Below are 17,513 nucleotides of genomic sequence, written 5' to 3' on the forward strand. Positions count from 1 at the left end.
ATTAATTTATTTTAATGGGGAGCCGATGCATCCTAAACATACAATGTTGTTGTATTTTGTATGATTAGCAAACTTCTTTAGCTGCATTGTAGTTCTTTGGCTGTATTTTAAATGATTTATGAGAAATTTATTCGATATAGCGTTTTATTAGCAAACTTCTTTGGCTGTATTTTAAATGACTTATGATAAATTTATTTGATATAGTGTTTTATTAGCAAACTTCTTTGGTTGTATTTTAAATGACATGATAAATTAATTTGATGTAGTGTTTTACGAAAGTCTATTACATCTTTTTTTTTTTAATAAGTATTCCTCTATTAGCTAGTTACGGATCGCAGAAACCGTCAAAAAGACAAGCCAACATATTTATATCCGTTGCGTCTTCTTCGATTATCAGATGATAAATGTTTCTTCGTATTAAGTAATTCCATCAAATCTTTGTTATTTTATATTTTACAAATGTAATCCCAATTTTTAACTCGCGCCCGAGCCTCTGTCGCGTTTACTAATATTTTATCATGTTCCAGTCAAGAATTAAACACAAGAATGGACTATCCTGAATTTAAAGTCTTCTGCGAATATTATTAACTCCTTACAGTTCTTACTCCTTTCCACTCAGGCTGCGATCCCCTACTAAATTCATTATCATTATCTCCTACGCCCACTGGCGCAAAGGGCATCGTTTAGATTTCGCCAGTCGTCTCTTTATCTTGAGCTTTTAAATCGATACTTCGCCATTCATCATCATCTACTTCACGCTTCGTAGTCCTCAAGTCATGTTGGCCTGGGTCTTCCAACTCTTCTAGTGTCCTGTTGAGCCCAGCTAAACGTTTGGTGAACCAATCTCTCTTAGGGGAGCGCGAAGAGCATGCCCAAACCATCTCCATCTACTCCTCATCATGATCTCGTCCACATGTGGCACTCGAGTAATCTCTTATAGTTTCATTTATGATCTTGTCTTGTTATTTAATTCCCAATATTCTTCTAAGGACTTTGTTCTCAAATTTACTATTTTTTTAATTATTCACAATTTAGTGCATATTAATATGTGCAATCCAAAATCCTATAAAGAACTAAACGAATTCAACTTTCTACCTATCATGAGGAACGACTCGAACAGGTATAAAAAAGTTAAAAGCCAGAATATACTATGCTACTTTAGACTAACATAGTACATAGTTCGCCTAATGAGTACATATGCTGAATTCATATATATTCTACTAGAGTTAGGGAAGTTCATGTGCACCTCCGTATCACAATGAGGTAAATGGGTGTAGTCGGCATAAGTAAAAGAATACACGTATTAGACACACACGAGATATATGGTTAAGTGTCAAGCGAGATTTTAAGTCTTGTCACAGACAATAAAAGTTTCTTTTGTGTATTACCAGCTTAGATTTGATTTTTACGTTTAAGGATATGAAAAGTGTTTATAAGGTGAGAGAAAGTTAAAGCTCCATGTAGATATTGAAAAAGTACACGTAAAATATGTAGAAAGTGACTTGATATGAGTAGCATTTTGTATACAACACTGTGCTATAAGGGACCTACTAGCTCTACACTAAGCTAGAACAGCATTTAGATTACCCTAGCGTCTAGGCCCTTTAGATAAGTCTCCCTTCCCTTAAGAGGGGAGCCATGGTACCGAAATCAGTCCTCTTTGATATGACTACCACGACTGAAGCCACATTCCACCTTTTACACGTGACAATCACGTGTTTAGGTTTCACGTGGGCCTAACCTGTGGGTCTGAGCCTAACGAGTATGGTGTACGAAAGTTTTATTTTTTTCTGAAGGAGTGTTCTTCGGTGAATTTATTAATTTTTGCAATATTTTGTTTTTTGTTTTTGGTGTTGCAATCTCTCCGAGTAACTTGGAAAGGAAATATCGTGGGTAGGCCTAGATTTGACAAAAGAATATGAGTATATGTATCCTTGAAAGCAAGGATAGGCCTATCTCTCTCTCTCTCTCTCTCTCTCTCTCTCTCTCTCTCTCTTGTTGAAAAGCAGAAAATGTGAATAAGATAATTTCTGTATATTCCAGAAACCATGCATATACTGTACTATAATAGAGAAACAGAGAAATGCTGCAAAATTATAAATCTCTCTCTCTCTCTCTCTCTCTGAAAAGCAGCAAATAAGAATAAGATAATTTCTGTATATTCCAGAAACCATGCATATACTATAATAGAGAAACAGAAAGAAATGCTGCAAAATTATGAAATATGCGTGTCACAAAAGTATCTTAAGGATATTAATGCCTGTTTAAAACAATTGAAGGACTATTTTTTATGATCTGAAGCTAATATAAATGTTATGTAGAAATTTAAGGGTGTTAAAGTAATACAGTTGAGTAGCGTAGACCTTAGCCAATGTCTTAAATAAATCCTTTGTCTCTTTAAGACCCAGGTCTATCACTTTTTTATGGTTAACCTCAAAGGGAAGTAATAAAAATAAAACTTTTCATCTGCGTTCCGTCAGGGTTCGTGGCTTATCCTATAAGAGGTTTGAAAAAAAAAGTTTTACAATTGTGTGTGTATATATATATATATATATATACAGAGAGAGAGAGAGAGAGAGAGAGAGAGAGAGAGAGAAATACACACACACAGTATACTCCACATTCATACTTTAGCTGAAGAATATTTGTGTGTTTATGCATACATTTTTCATTATCCGCATGCTTCCTTCCTTGAGAAATTGTTGTTGGCATATTGCAACCTTCCGGCTCTTAATGTTTATTTATACTAAGTAAATAAGGAACCAATCCGAATGTCTAACTTGATGTAATTTGCTAGGCAAGGTAAAAGATAAGCCATGTGCATTACAGTTCTATTTTTGGTCAACTTTCCTTCGCACCCTCCATATTGGCAAGGTACCTTACCTCTTACGTGCCACGATTTAAAACGTACTGATTCCTTCGGTTCTTCATCCCGTCCAATGTGTAGTCAAGCTATGTCATGAATAATTTGATTGTGACTTGACGAAATAAAAGCCTTGTTTTTATTATTGCAGATGGAACATTTTTTTTTTCATTTTAGTTTACGTGTTTCTTAAGTTATCTCGTTTGAAATAAGAATTTTTGAAGTATTTTGGGATGAGGAGGTTTGGCCCAAGCTGTTTTTAAACCAATTTACCGCCAACACGCCGACCAATTATCATATACCTAATTCCTTGTTTGGTACGGACACAGACACACAAACTAAAGAACACGTAAGAAAAACAAATAGACATATGATAAGAATAATATAATATATTGAGGAAAAGAATAGCAATGGTTGTGATGGCCGATGTGGTAACGTCCTTAACTGGTGAACGCCAGACTGGGGTTCGAGTCCCGCTCAACCTCTTAAGTTTCATTTGGTCGCTGCAACCTCACCATCCTTGTAAGCTAAGGATGGGGTGGGCGTTTGGAGAGCCTATACGTCTATCTGCTGAGTCATCAACAGCCATTGCCTGGCCCTCCTTGGTTCTAGCTTGGATGGAGAGGGGGCTTGGGCGCCGACCATATGTATATATGGTTAGTCTCTAGGGCGTTGTCCTGCTTGATAGGGCAATGAAACTGTCCCTTGCCTCTGCCATTTATGAGCGACCTTTAAACCTTTAAATGGATTCATAGAATTTGCAAACGAGGCAGAAGGAAAAGAACACGAGCTTGGAAAATTTGCGAGCATAGATTGTCATGGAAAGACGATTAACAGATGTGTGTGGAAGGTCATGCCCGAGGCCTTTGTCCTGCAGTGGATTAGCAACTGCTGATGATGGTGATTGTGACATATTTTTCGGAAGTGGTGTCGAGTCGTTTCCTTTCTGTGAGATTGCGTTCAGACCATACACATACAAACACACACACACTATATGTATATATATATATATATATATATATATATATATATATATATATATATATATATATTAGATATATGTATATATATATGTATATATGTATGTATATATACATATGTATATATGTATATATATACATATATATGTATATACATATATATATGTATATACATATATATGTGTGTATATATATAGATATATATTATATATATAATATATATCTATATCTATATATATATATATATATATATGAGATACAGTAACCAGAAAGAATCTCTTAGCATCTTACTCATTTATCTGCAGAATATGCAGTATTTGTTTGACAACACAAAACCACATGAGTGAGTTACGCTTCCTCACTATAAATGAATACAACTCTTTGGCCAGCAGCTGTGGCCTTGGCATTTATGATAAGTCGTAATATAGTGTTGCATGACACTACCTCGAGAGAGTGAATGACAAGATACCAAATGCAAATTTGTAATAGACAACGATTGGAAGATTTTGTCCTTCAATTTATAGAAGTAATTTATGAAATTTATTTGATTTACCAAGAAAATGTCTAAAAGGTGGATATGAGCGTAGGCCTATAAGGAAAGATACCAAATGCAAATTTGTAATAGGCATCGATTGGAAGATTTGTCCTTCAATTTATAGAAGTAATTTATGAAAATTATTTGATTCACCAAGAAAATGTCTACAAGATGGATATGAGAGTAGGCCTATAATGAAAGATACCCAATGTAAATTTGTAATAGCCATCGATTGGAAGATTTTGTCCTTCAATAAAAACTCTTGCATCAGTATATTTCTAGAAGTAATTTATGAAACATATTTGATTTACTAAGAAAATGTCTAAAAGATGGATATGAGAGTAGGCCTATAAGGAAAGACACCACGTGCAAATTTGTAATAGCCATATATTGGAAGATTTTGTCCTTCAATAAAAACTGTCTTGCGTGATCCTTATATTTTTTAGAAGTAATTTATTGAGTTTTTACGATTTACTAAGAAAATGTCTAAAATCTGGATATGAGAGTAAGCCTATAAGGAAGAATTATCTTTTATAATTACGCTGGAAGATTTTTACCTTCAATAAAAAGTCTCTTGCACGATTGGTAAATTTACAGAAGTAATTCATGAAGATTATTTGATATACTAAAAAAATTCCAAAAGCTGGATATGAGAGTAGGCCTATAAGGAAGAATTATGTTTTATAACCACGTAAGGCGGCTTTCGTTTGTTTGGAAATTGGTTAGACAGCTAACAAAATACGCTTTCCGATCTCCCATCATCTACATCATAAAAATTCTAAAATTTCGAGAAAATTTGTGATAAAAAAAGAAGCTAAGAATGAGTGGGTATACAACCACGTAGGTGATACAATTTTAACATTATTTTACATGAAAAGTTTTAACTTAACTTTTCCAGAAACTGTGAAATGTGCATTTTGGTCCAACGAGTTTTAGTAATGAATCAATTTCAAATTAAAAATCTGGATTAAATTGGGTGATGTAATAGGAGTTTGCCATTTAATGGAAAGCAGCCAATTTGAATGGATATTGACGAAGTGCAAACTTACTCAAATTTACGTAGAAAATGTTTGAAATAGTCATTAAAAATATTTTAATAAACAAACTTCCCTTAAATATAAAAAAAAATAATTCTACAATACGTGGAAATAACTAGAAATAAAATATTGCCCAATTTGTTTTATGCGTCTATTGCACTACAGAAGTTTCTCAGAAGTACAAAAGGAAATCATGAAATGTTGATTTCTGTATTGATTGAAAAACCTATATTGAGGGAGGGGGCGGAATGATGAGCATAAAATCTCTCTCTCTCTCTCTCTCTCTCTCTCTCTCTCTCTCTCTCTCTGTTAGTACAATTTATGTATTTTTATATTATACATACATAATTATATGACTCTCTCTCTCTCTCTCTCTCTCTCTCTCTCTCTCTCTCTCTCTCTCCAATTTATGTATTTTTATAGTATACATTATATAATTATATGTTCATATATTATATACTGTATATACAGTTCATGTGAGAAACTGCTTTTATAGAGGAACATCATAATTATAAGCTCCTATGTGTGTGTTTGTACATACTGTGTTACCTCGGTTTACAAGTTTAATCATTTCCGGGAGGGAGCTCGTAACCCGAAATGCTCGTAAAGAAATAAAGGAAATTTACTATATGCATTCCACATGTCCATGAATACACACATACATCCATTTATAATGTTTGTAATGTTATATAAGGAACAGATAAAGATATTTGGTCGGTGTTAATTGAAAAGAACGTGAACATTTATCAAGAAGTTTTGATATATTCTAAACTTTATGGAGAATTTAGGTGTGAACATAGTGAATCATTTAATTACGTCTTAGTGTTGTGCTTGCATATCATAATCGTCATAATCGTAATTATTTATGAGTAAATAAATGCTATTTCAAAATAATCGTGAAAAGGTAGCTTTAAATATATAGGTTTAATAATGAGGGTTTTGTATGAATATTTAGTAAGCACTGTCCCCCTTAAATTTACCTGTACGTAACTTATTCTAAGACTTAGACGCCATATTAAATCTTATGAAAATGTAGCTTAAAATATGTAGGTTAAGTAATGAAGGTTGTGTTTGAATATTTAGTATGCACTGCCTCCCCCCCCCTTACATTGACCTGTAGGCCTACGTAACTTATTTTAAGGCTTAAACGCCATATTAAATCTTATGAAAATGTAGCTTAAAATATATAGCTTAAGTAGTGAAGGTTGTTCATGAATATTTAGTATGCACTCAGCTGCCCCCCTTAAATTTACCCGTAGGCCTACGTAACTTATTTTAAGGCTTAAACGCCATATTGAGTCTTGAAGGTTTCAGCATTTAACGATATCATTTCCTTGCATTGCAGTACCAACGATGGGCGAACGATGAGCCACGGACTAGAAAGCCGCGCTGTTGCAGCTGTCATCAGCGATATTACGACGCCTGCCATCGCCGCTGCCAGGCACAATACACAACAGTTATTACAGTAAGCACGGCTGAAGCGTTATTTCGGAACTAATAATTCTAATAGCCAGGCCTTCTCCATCATGAGGTTCGATACTACACAGTATTCTAGAAGTTTTATTCCAGCTGTGACCAAGTTGTGGAATGATCTTCCTAATTGGGTAGTTGAATCAGTAGAACTTAATAAGTTCAAAGTTGCAGCAAATGTTTTAATGTTGAACAGGCTGACATAGGCCTAAGTCTTTTTATAGTTTATGTATGGCATATCTGTTTTGACGTTGTTACTGTTTTTAGAATGATTTATTGTTAATTTACTCTCCTCTCATCATTTAAAAATTTCCTTATTTCCTTTCCTCACTGGGCTATTTTCCCCTATTAGACCCCTTGGGCTTATAGCATCTTGCTTGTCCCACTAGGGTTGACCTGTATGATTTAGCTATCCTTTCAGTAATCGTTAAATGACAGACAGACTTATCGTGATTCTTCAATCACTTCGATCTTTACATTATACATAGTATTTTATACAGTAGTTTACTCTCTCTCTCTCTCTCTCTCTCTCTCTCTCTCTCTCTCTCTCTCTCTCTCTCTCAACCCCTTTGATGTTTAGACTGCTTATGGATTAAAGCATCCATCTTTCATCTTGTCACCAATCCAAGAACTGTCAAGAGCCTAAATTGCTTGACTTCTCTGATGAAATTGGCTTTTGCTTATGGTGATTTGTCAACTATATTTGGGTTCTACCACTATTTATCAACATCTTGCGTTTCATGACTTCATTTAAAAAATTCTTGCTGAAACCCCTTCCATCTCCACACACTCTAAGGGGGAAAAGGGATGCACATATATATTCATACAGTATATACATATATACAAATACATGTGATGCAGATGAGAAAAATAAAAAAAAAGGAATTTTTAACGTAGCTAAATTTAAATTGCAGAGTCTGCAAGGAGATGGAAAGGACAAAGAGCAAGTGTGTGTGGGGGTAGCTGAAAGGCGTGGCATTTAGGAAAGAGTAGTAGAGGTACACTATACTGTACTAAATTTTTTTTGTATGAGGTGCATTTGCATTGACTCGCATGGGTGCCCTTTTAGCTCAGAAAAGTTTCCTAATAGCTGATTGGTTAGAATTATCTTGTGCAACCTATCAGCAAGCAGGAAACTTTTCCAAGCTAAAAGGGCACCCCTGCGAGTCGGTACAAATGCGCTTCATGAGAAGAAATTGAGTATAGTCATAGTGTCAGGAAGGTTCTGGAAATTGGTGAGAAAGTACAAATGTGTTTGTCTGAAGTATTGTATTGGTTAGAATGAGCATGGCTAGGAGTAAAACTTTTTATATTGAATATATACAGTATGTTCTCATAATAGGAAAGATGGAGAGAGAGAATTTTCTTCGGAGAGTTTAAATCTGTGTCTGGCTGGTTTTGAACATGGAAGGTTGGCTGTACTTTGAGATTTGAATGCATAAGTAGGTGATAGATTGATTGATTGATCTAAAGTTTTCTGGCATGGAGTTGATAGTAAGTATGACGTTCCTAAGGTACGGTAAATGACAATTGAGAACATCTTGTGGAAATGTGCTTGGAAAGAGGCTGTACATTAATTGTTAAGAATACATTATCCCCCCCCTCCCCCCGCGCCAAAAAAAAAAATATTTAGAAAGGGAAAATGGTTGGAATTTTTTTTTTTTTACACTTATGTTTAACGTTCACAAGATACCTATCTTGAAACAATTGTTTTTTCTTTACAGTACTTAAAAATCCTATAAAAATGCAACATTACATTGTCGGTAAATAGATTTGTGGCTTGCTTTGCCTAAGCCCTATCTGAGTGATGTATTTTTTACAAGATTTTGCAGGGTTTCTCACATTTTCAACATCTCCCTAATTTCACTTGAAAGAAGGTTATCAATCTGTTGGTGAAATCTCCTCTTGCAACCTCTTGTTGCTGCCAATTATGCAATGTGACCTCCGACGTCAGGAAGCCAGAGAACTCTGAATCAATCAATCGATCAATCAATAATGATGCAATTCCACTATCTTGTCAATGATCATTTGCTCGCTATGCTCGTCTAGACGATTGTTAATGTAATTTTTGTCCATGTTCAGCCTCCATTATCTTGCCAAAGAACACAATTTGATCACCTTCCTTCTGGATCTATTCAAATCCCTCAAAATCGTGTTCATGAATGCATTCAGGCCAAAGTTTCCCCCATGCAGAATTGAAGGTTCTTTTGATGACCCCTTCCCAGGCTATGTCAATTATTCTGAGGCTGCTGACAATGTAAAATTGTTCTTTCCAAAACTCTGAAGGTGAGGTTGGTCCCTTAGGTGACCTCAAAGCATTGCTGGAACATTGGTTTTGTGTACAATTTCTCAAAATTTGAGAACACTTGCTGATCCATAGGTTGGAGTATTGGAGTTTTGTTGCGGCAGGAACTTTATTCTGAGGAATTTAAACTCCTCAATTAGGTTGTCTTGAATAGATGGAGAATGCATAGGATCTTTATAAGCAACAAGGCTTAGTGTGGGAGATTCTCCATAAAGTTTTTTTTTTCCTTTTTTTTTCACCTCGGTACCAAAATCTCATTGACCCATTTCACAAACAAAAATGCTAGTTACCCAAACCCTTTTAATTGACCTCCATGTAATGTTCAGTTGCTATTTCTGTGCCATGTACTTTCTAAATGGTTAGGGATTCTCTGAGTTGATGTACCAGGAAGGGTTTGATTTTGTAATCCCTGCTGGCATTAGCATAGAAAAGCAGGGTTAAACGAGGCTTTGATGGCCATGTAACCAGGAATTGCCTTTTCTTCTGCTGTAATGAAGGTTCTCCTTGGTATCTTCTTCCAAAACAGACGGGTCTCTTCACAGTTGAACACTTGCTCCAGCATGTAGGAATCAGAATTGACAAACCTTTTAGAATCTACAATGGATGCCTCTGCTAATTTGACATAGGATCTCACTGCCTCGACACTGGCGCCAAACCATGTCTCACAACCCTGTGGATGCCAGTTCTTCTGAAATTTTCAAACAGGCCCCAGCTCACCTTTAATGTTTCTTTCTCTTTTTCTGCTGATGTACCTGGCTCCTTTTTAACAAGGTCATCATGCAATACCTTTGCTTTTTCACAAATATGTTCTTGATAATTGTATCATCCTCCAACTGCTTTTCATTGATGCGGATAAGTAGCTTGTTTTCTATGATATCAACAACACGTGACCATTGTTTCATCAATGCCGGCAACCCTTTCGCATCAATTGCTTTGATTTTTTTCTTGAGAATCTTTCAAATTGTCGATGATGTACAATTGTACATTTTTGCTAGGTCTGCCAAATGTTTGTTTCTTTATAATTTCTTTTTTCACATCTAAGTTGATCATTTTACAGAATATCTTACTCATTTTGAGGACCATTGTCTCGATACTTAACTATACTGTTAACTAGACGATGAACAATAGCGATCATGCAGTCACAACTCTTCAAAGAAGAGTGTTGTAGACACTTGTATGATACTATAGATGATGCTGACACAGATGCTGCTGCTCTGAGAGTGGAAGAGCTAAGGTCTGAGCAAGGGGGTTGGGGATTATTATTATTATTATCATTATTAGTTGGAAAAGTATGATTCTATAAGCCCATGGGCTCCAACAGGGAAAAAATAGCTCAGTGAGGAAGGGAAATAAGGAAATAAACAATATAAGTTATGAAAAATTAAAATATTTTGAAAACATTAACAACATTAAAACAGATATTTGATATATTAACTATAAAAGGAAAGTGTATGGCAGGATTTAGTTTGAGAAAGTTAGGCAATACAGAAAGACTGATAAAGGGAGGACAGTAGGAGTTTACACAAGGAACAGTGTGTTTGAATCAAGTGTGTTATGAAGCAAATTAAATGGTGTTTGATAGCAATGGAAAAAGCTTTACAGGTTGTGAAAGTGTACATGGACCTAGCAAAAGTATATATATATATATATATATATATATATATATATATATATATATATATATATATATATATATATATATATATATATATGTGTATGTGTGTATGTATGTATGTATGCATGCATGTATGTATGTATGTATGTATGTATGTATGCATACATACACATGTATATAAGGTATATATGTATGTATGCATATCATGTATGTACATGTGAATGAATATAATATGTATGTGTATAAATCATACATACAGCAAACGTGCAAAGATAATGGGGATAGAATAAGCTCGTCCCATGCTCTATACAAAAATTTTAAGAAAATAGAGTACGTATTTATATTTATCAAAAAGTTGTGATGGAGTGCTGACTACTTCTAGATGTAGTATAGGTTACACTGTACATTTATAATATATATAAATTACAGGTAAATGAAAAGAGAATTTCTCAAATGTAATGCTGATGTCAAAAATACACAAAACTGTAACAAATTAATATGAGTAGGAATTAAATGTTGGATGTGTCTTGTTAATGTGAAAATAAAGAGGCCTTTGATTTTCAAAGGCCTTTGTTTCTACATTAACAGGACACATCCAGCATTTTATGGCCTTCATTTAATATGTACAGTATTTGTGTATGTATGTATGTGTAAACTTGCTCTTTTATCCAAAACCTCATAGATACGTGAGAATGAGATAAAAAATATATAAATTTTACTTGAAATTTAGTTGCATATACTGTACTTTTGAATGAGTAATCAACCTTACAGGTCTACGGAGAATAAAGAAACTCGAGATGTCCTAAGGGATATCACTCCAAGTGCATCGTACAAATCTCAAACGAAAGAAGAAGAATTGCTCAAAACAGTTACAGCAACTACTGAACAAAATGTACAGGAAGTCGAAAAGGTAAGAGTTTTACTTTTATGGTTTTCATTTCTTTTACTTATTGTACTCTCTAGTTTTTTGTCTTGTTTTTGTACAAAATTTACAGCACAGTAGTAGAGAGAATAAGGGACGTAAAGGTCGGTCCCAAAAATTTATGAACTGTGTACCTCATTAAAGCAGAGGTGTAGGATATGATACTGTTATAGTTTTTTGTCAAAAGATATGTCACTGAAGTTATCTTTCCAGAGATTTGGAAATTTAACTAAATTTAAGTCGGGGGACTGTTGGAAAGTGTGAGAGGGATTTTTTCCTATTTCATAGGAACCCTAACCAAAGTAGTTCCGAGGAAAGAGTGAGCGAGGGAGGACAAAATAACACTATTTTAAACAGAAAAAACATGAGCATTCTAAATATGAAAGTACTGTAGTACCTTTACACTAATGTTATGGTCAAAGACAGCATCTTTGGTAAATTTTAATGATCTTAATTAAAGGAAACCATAAAATAGATCTCAATTTTTTGGTCTATTAGATCATTATTGACTTCCCCAGGATGATAAGTTATAGTTGGACAAAGTGCACCCTGTCATACAGTTACTGCATGTCGAGTAAACAAACAGATCAATGTAGAGCGTAGGGAGAGATGGCAGAGGTGGTGGGCAGGGGTGTGACAGAGTACACTTCCTCAGAGTTGAGTTGTACTAGGAATTCCTGTATCCAACTGTACATGGAAATTTGGAAGGAAGTCAAACTAAATTGGAGAATAGGACTTTCATAGAAATTGGGTTATATTTTTTCTTGTTGATAGTTTCATGACTGTATTACTTTTTATTACAATAATGACTGCAATTTGGTCATCTGAGTTCAGAGGCTGATGTTAATACATTCTGTAGTACTGTTTCATAAGGCATGGATCAGAAATGAATAGTGGGAGTTGCTGTCTGCAGATGATTTTAGGATTACTGCTGAAAATGAGGAAGAATTACGGAGAAGGGTGGGAGACTGGCAAGAGACTTTAGAAAGGGGGCGGCTTGAGGATAAATGTTGATAAGACTGAAGCTATGGTGAGCAGTAATAAAGGTTGGGACAGGATAGCCATACATGAAAGTAGAGGAGCAGTTATGAAACAGTTGGAACCGTTTAGATACTTGGGATCTACTATAAATCAGGAGGGAGGATGTGAGGCTGAAGTTGAGAATAGGATGAAAGAAGCCAGAGGAAAGTGGTGGGAGGTAGCAGGAGTGGTACGTGATAAGAAAATGCTAATGAAGGTAAAAGTCAAGATCTATAGCACAGTAATAAACTTGGGCTTTAAGATGAAAAGCTGAAGCAAAGCTTGAGAGAACAGATAGGAGAATGCTGAAGTGGATTATGGGAATATTACTTCTTGAATGATTGGAAAAGGATGAAATAAGAAGAATGGCAAGGGTAGTAAAGATTACAGAGTTTATCACGACTGAGAGGGTGTGGGCATGTGTTGTGGATGGATGGTGGGAGGTAGTGAAGAGGGCTTAGGAGGAACCCATTTAGCAGAAGATCAATTGGGGGATGGAGATTTAGATGGCGAGATAAAGTTAAGGATGATATGGAGAGAAGAGGTTTGGTGGAAGAGGATGCCTTTGATTGAAGGCATTGGAGAGGACGGATCGGGCAACTGACCCCTTAATGTTGGGATAACGGTGGGGAAGAAGAGTACTGTATCAGAAGTTAGGAAACCTTAAAAATCTTTTCACTCTGATGTTTTGCAATTTGTTTCTTCTAGAAATTGTGTATTCATGTTTCTTATAATGTAAAATTTGTTTTCATCTAATTTGCTGGTATTTTCATTTTTCTTTCTCACTAAATAGTTATTGAATGTTTCAGTGCGTGGTTAATCAAACACTAATATTGGAAATTTATGGGAAATCCGTTTATATTTGTGTTTTTTTCATTGCAGGTTGCTACAGGTACCCAGAAAGTATTTATCACGCTTGTTGCTGGAGCAATGGCGGGAGCCCTTGCAAAATCAACAATTGCTCCACTTGACAGAACGAAAATAAATTTCCAGGTATGTTTAATAGTGTATGATTTTATTGCTTATTTTGACTGAATATAGTTTTGATTAATCTCTTTTTTGACTCAAGATTCTATAGTTATGAATATACCGCATGGTACTGCACAGTACTCTCATGTTTATTTTTATTTTCAGGCAACAAAACAGAAGTTTTCTGCCCGACATGCCATCAGTTTCCTTATTGAATGTTATCGTAAGGAAGGTGCGTTTAGTTTTTGGCGAGGCAATTCTGCCACAATGGCTCGCATTGTTCCATACGCAGCTATTCAATTTACATCCCACGAGCAGTTCAAGATTCTTCTAAGAATTGATGAACCTGATAGAGAGTGAGTAAAATGACCATATAAAGTTTTTTTATTTCTTGTGATAATTCATATTATGAAGTGTTGTAGTATTTTTTGATTAAATGATAATCATCAGAATTCTTTCCAAACTTCTGTAGCATAAATAGCAAAGTTCTTCAAATTGAAACTGCAATGTGTGCATTATGACATTAAGTGAATATAGTAGCTATCCATTAGAATTAGAAGCTTATGAAATTTTATAACCAAAGTTAAACTACGTAAAAGTTAAATAAGATTCTGAAATTCCCCCTTTAAAGTTTTTCTCTGTAGATTATCATAGTGGATTTGTAACCTGGTATGGTACCAGTGTTTAATGCTCAGTAATATTGCTGGTAACTTTCCATTGAGTTTGTCAGTTTCACTTCCCTCTCAGTTCTGTGATAGATTTTTACAAACAACACAACTTTGCTATCCATTTGAGTTAGGGATTTTAAAATTTTGGGGTTCACAAAACCCTTGGATGAAGAAGCAGCTTGGGTGATGAAAGATCTTTTCACCAGTACAGAATTATGTGACTTATTCACCACACATTTTGTATCTACCTTTACCTGGGTGGCAACATATCGACAGTATGTTATACAAATCCGTGTTTTCTGGTGGCTCTAAGTCTAGGTGAAAGACATACTATTCTGTTCTTTGGTAAATAGATAAAGCTCTTTGTAACTTATAGAGTTTTTATTTTTCATAAAAAAAATTTACCAACCAATGAGTGTATATTCTTCACTGAAAAATACAAAAAGTATGAGATAGAAAATAATTTTTTGAAATAAATTGAAATTTGTTGTGAAAGGCTTCAAATATATCATCCATAAATTTGATGAGACGTTTTACAATACTGTAAATAGAGAAGGTCCTCAACTTTACATACATATGGGATACAAACAAATCCGACTGAAATCCTAAATCTCAGATATTGTATCGTTTTATAGAGTTCATGATAAAGTACTGTAATAAAACAGTATTATCTTGGTGGTTGTAGCAAATAATCAAGAGAGAGCCTCGTTGGCTGATGTGAAGAAGGGTTCCATGTCAACATAGTTGAACATGGGTGAGTCAGGCCTAAGCCCAAGGATAAAATTCCTGTGTCCCATGTGATCCATTAACTGGAGATGAGGTGTGGGACAGAGGTAGATGGAGAAAGCTGACCAGAAACATCGACCCCACATAGAAGTGGGAAAAGATGTAGACAAAGAAGAAGAAGAAAAAGAGCAACACCAAATTTGCAATATGAAACGAGACTACTTGTTGACTTTTGCAGGTGAAAATAGTAGGCAGTTGAGTTAGGTGAAGTGTACCCTAGGACAAAACTTAACAAAATTCAACTTGCAAACATCTTTTTCGAACCTATTAAGTTTGTAAGTTTAGGACTTTCTGTATATGATATTCCCACTTGCATTGCTTGATTTATTATACAGTAGTTCTTAAACTTCTCCTGTAGTTTTTCCTACCTCACTCTGCTATTTTCCCCGTTGGAGCCCTTGGGCTTATAGCATTCTGCTTTTACAACTGGGGTTGTAGCTTAGCAATTAATAATGATATTAATAATATGTAAAAGTAATGAAGATGATTGAAAAGGAAAGGATATTCATCTCAAATTATCATATATAAATTTTGTAGCCTATTATCAGCAATAGATAGTTTGTACAGAATGGTGAATTAGGTGTACAGTAATCTTACCGATAAAACGATGTACAGGTATGGGGTTTCCTCATTTGTCATTACAAAAAAGATTATGAATTCTTCCTGTCAGTTGGGACACACTTGATGGCTACTTCACAATGCAGTCCAAGCTCACAGAGAATTCATTATTGTTGAATGATAATGATATTTTATGATTGCCCTAATCAAATGTCCTGGTTTTGAATTACACTAAAATCTGCTGTAATTTCAGTTAAACCATTAGTAATAAAGCTATCATAGCCATTGATGACAAATATTTTTTTTTTATTAAAGGGAGAAATGTAATTATTTCATTGAAGGGAAAATTGTAAATCCCAGCCCATTTGAGAATTGAGAATTTGGGAAAACTAAAGTACTGTATTTGCTAATGGTACAAACTGTTTCCCTTTTGCTTTCTATTGTATTGTAATGTAGTGATATTTCTTCTTTTAATTCAACAGTGCCATTGGATAAAAACTGAATTCATCTATATATCTATCATGGATATTTGTTTGTCAATTGTAGCAAATACCATGTATGAATATATCCAATATGATGTGGACAAGTTATGTTACAGCAATACAGTAATTTAATTCTTCAAAATAACAACTGAATAAGTTACTCATTTCATTCTTCAAAAATGAATAAGTTAATTTATAATACTTTGAAGAAGAATATGGAATTCATAACTTTATGAATAGAGAAGAGATTAGATAGTGGAAATTTTATTATGATTTGTATGCTCTTGGTATAAAAATGTCTGGAACAGGTATTCTTCCCTTGTAAAGTAAAAGCAATAAGCATGCCATGAGGGTGTTACGCTGTTCACAATGATGAGGTAATTCCTGTAGAGGTCTAAAAGGAATTTTACAATTTCGTATTAATAATAGATTTTCGGAAGGGGCATTTATTCATCTATAAAATAATTTATATCATGTACTAATTATAGAGAAAGGTAGTTTAAAGTATTCATTACATACAGTACTTGGAACCTTGAGTAATAATAGATTTTCGTAAGGGGTATTTATCCATCTATAAAATAAGTTATATGTCATGCACCAATTATAGAGAAGGTTAGTCTAATGTATTTGCTACATACAGTAAATTGAACCTCAAAATCTTTGGATGCATAAATTATATGTAATGACAAAAGGAGATCACCGAACATAGTTGTATTTTCTATTTTTGTTGTTGCAGAACACCAAAGTCCTACAGATTCCTTGCGGGATCTTTAGCAGGTGTGACCTCTCAGTTTTTGACATATCCGTTGGATATGGCACGGGCAAGGATGGCCGTAACCCACAAGGATACTTACTCTTCATTAGTCCAGGTATTTAGAATCCCAGGAATGAATGAATAACCCTGTTTAATTGAAGAAATGAATTATCTTTTGTTGCTAACTTTCGAGTACAGTAATGCCAACTTACTTTGCATTTGGGTTTACACTGATAAGTACTGTATTACATGATTATCCAGCCAATCAAAACTACAACAAGACTTGTGCAGGAATTTGAAGAGTAGAAATCTCTCTTGAAGCATAAACATATTTACAAAACTGGATGAAGCTATGTACAGTAAGATTTCTTAGTAATTGTCAAGTTTTTACAATATTTTTGTCAATATAAGATCCTGGGGAATAAATGGGAGAATTCATCAGAAATACAAAGACTAAAGTATGTGGATGAATTAAAGACAAACTATTAGTAAAAAAAAATCAATGACTGAAAAGTACCACGCAGAGGAGTAAGAAACAAAGTTTTAAGG

The 17,513-nt window shown here is 34.5% G+C and overlaps 1 protein-coding gene across 2 annotated transcripts in view; it reads left to right on the plus strand.

Moving 5' to 3' along the window:
* The window catches only part of DPCoAC (dephosphocoenzyme A carrier), a 34,910-nt gene that overhangs the window by 9,797 nt on the left and 7,600 nt on the right, over positions 1–17,513 (plus strand). For both annotated transcript variants that reach the window (XM_068380536.1, XM_068380537.1), the window contains exons 2-6: positions 6,761–6,880; positions 11,577–11,715; positions 13,630–13,740; positions 13,882–14,072; positions 16,947–17,079. In XM_068380536.1, the coding sequence (XP_068236637.1) occupies positions 6,780–6,880; positions 11,577–11,715; positions 13,630–13,740; positions 13,882–14,072; positions 16,947–17,079 (675 nt within the window). In that variant the 5' untranslated portion in view covers positions 6,761–6,779. The remainder of the gene's footprint in view (positions 1–6,760; positions 6,881–11,576; positions 11,716–13,629; positions 13,741–13,881; positions 14,073–16,946; positions 17,080–17,513) is intronic.

This window comes from Palaemon carinicauda, chromosome 9 (genome assembly GCF_036898095.1).
Source record: "Palaemon carinicauda isolate YSFRI2023 chromosome 9, ASM3689809v2, whole genome shotgun sequence".
In the NCBI taxonomy this organism is placed as follows: Eukaryota; Metazoa; Arthropoda; class Malacostraca; order Decapoda; family Palaemonidae; genus Palaemon; species Palaemon carinicauda.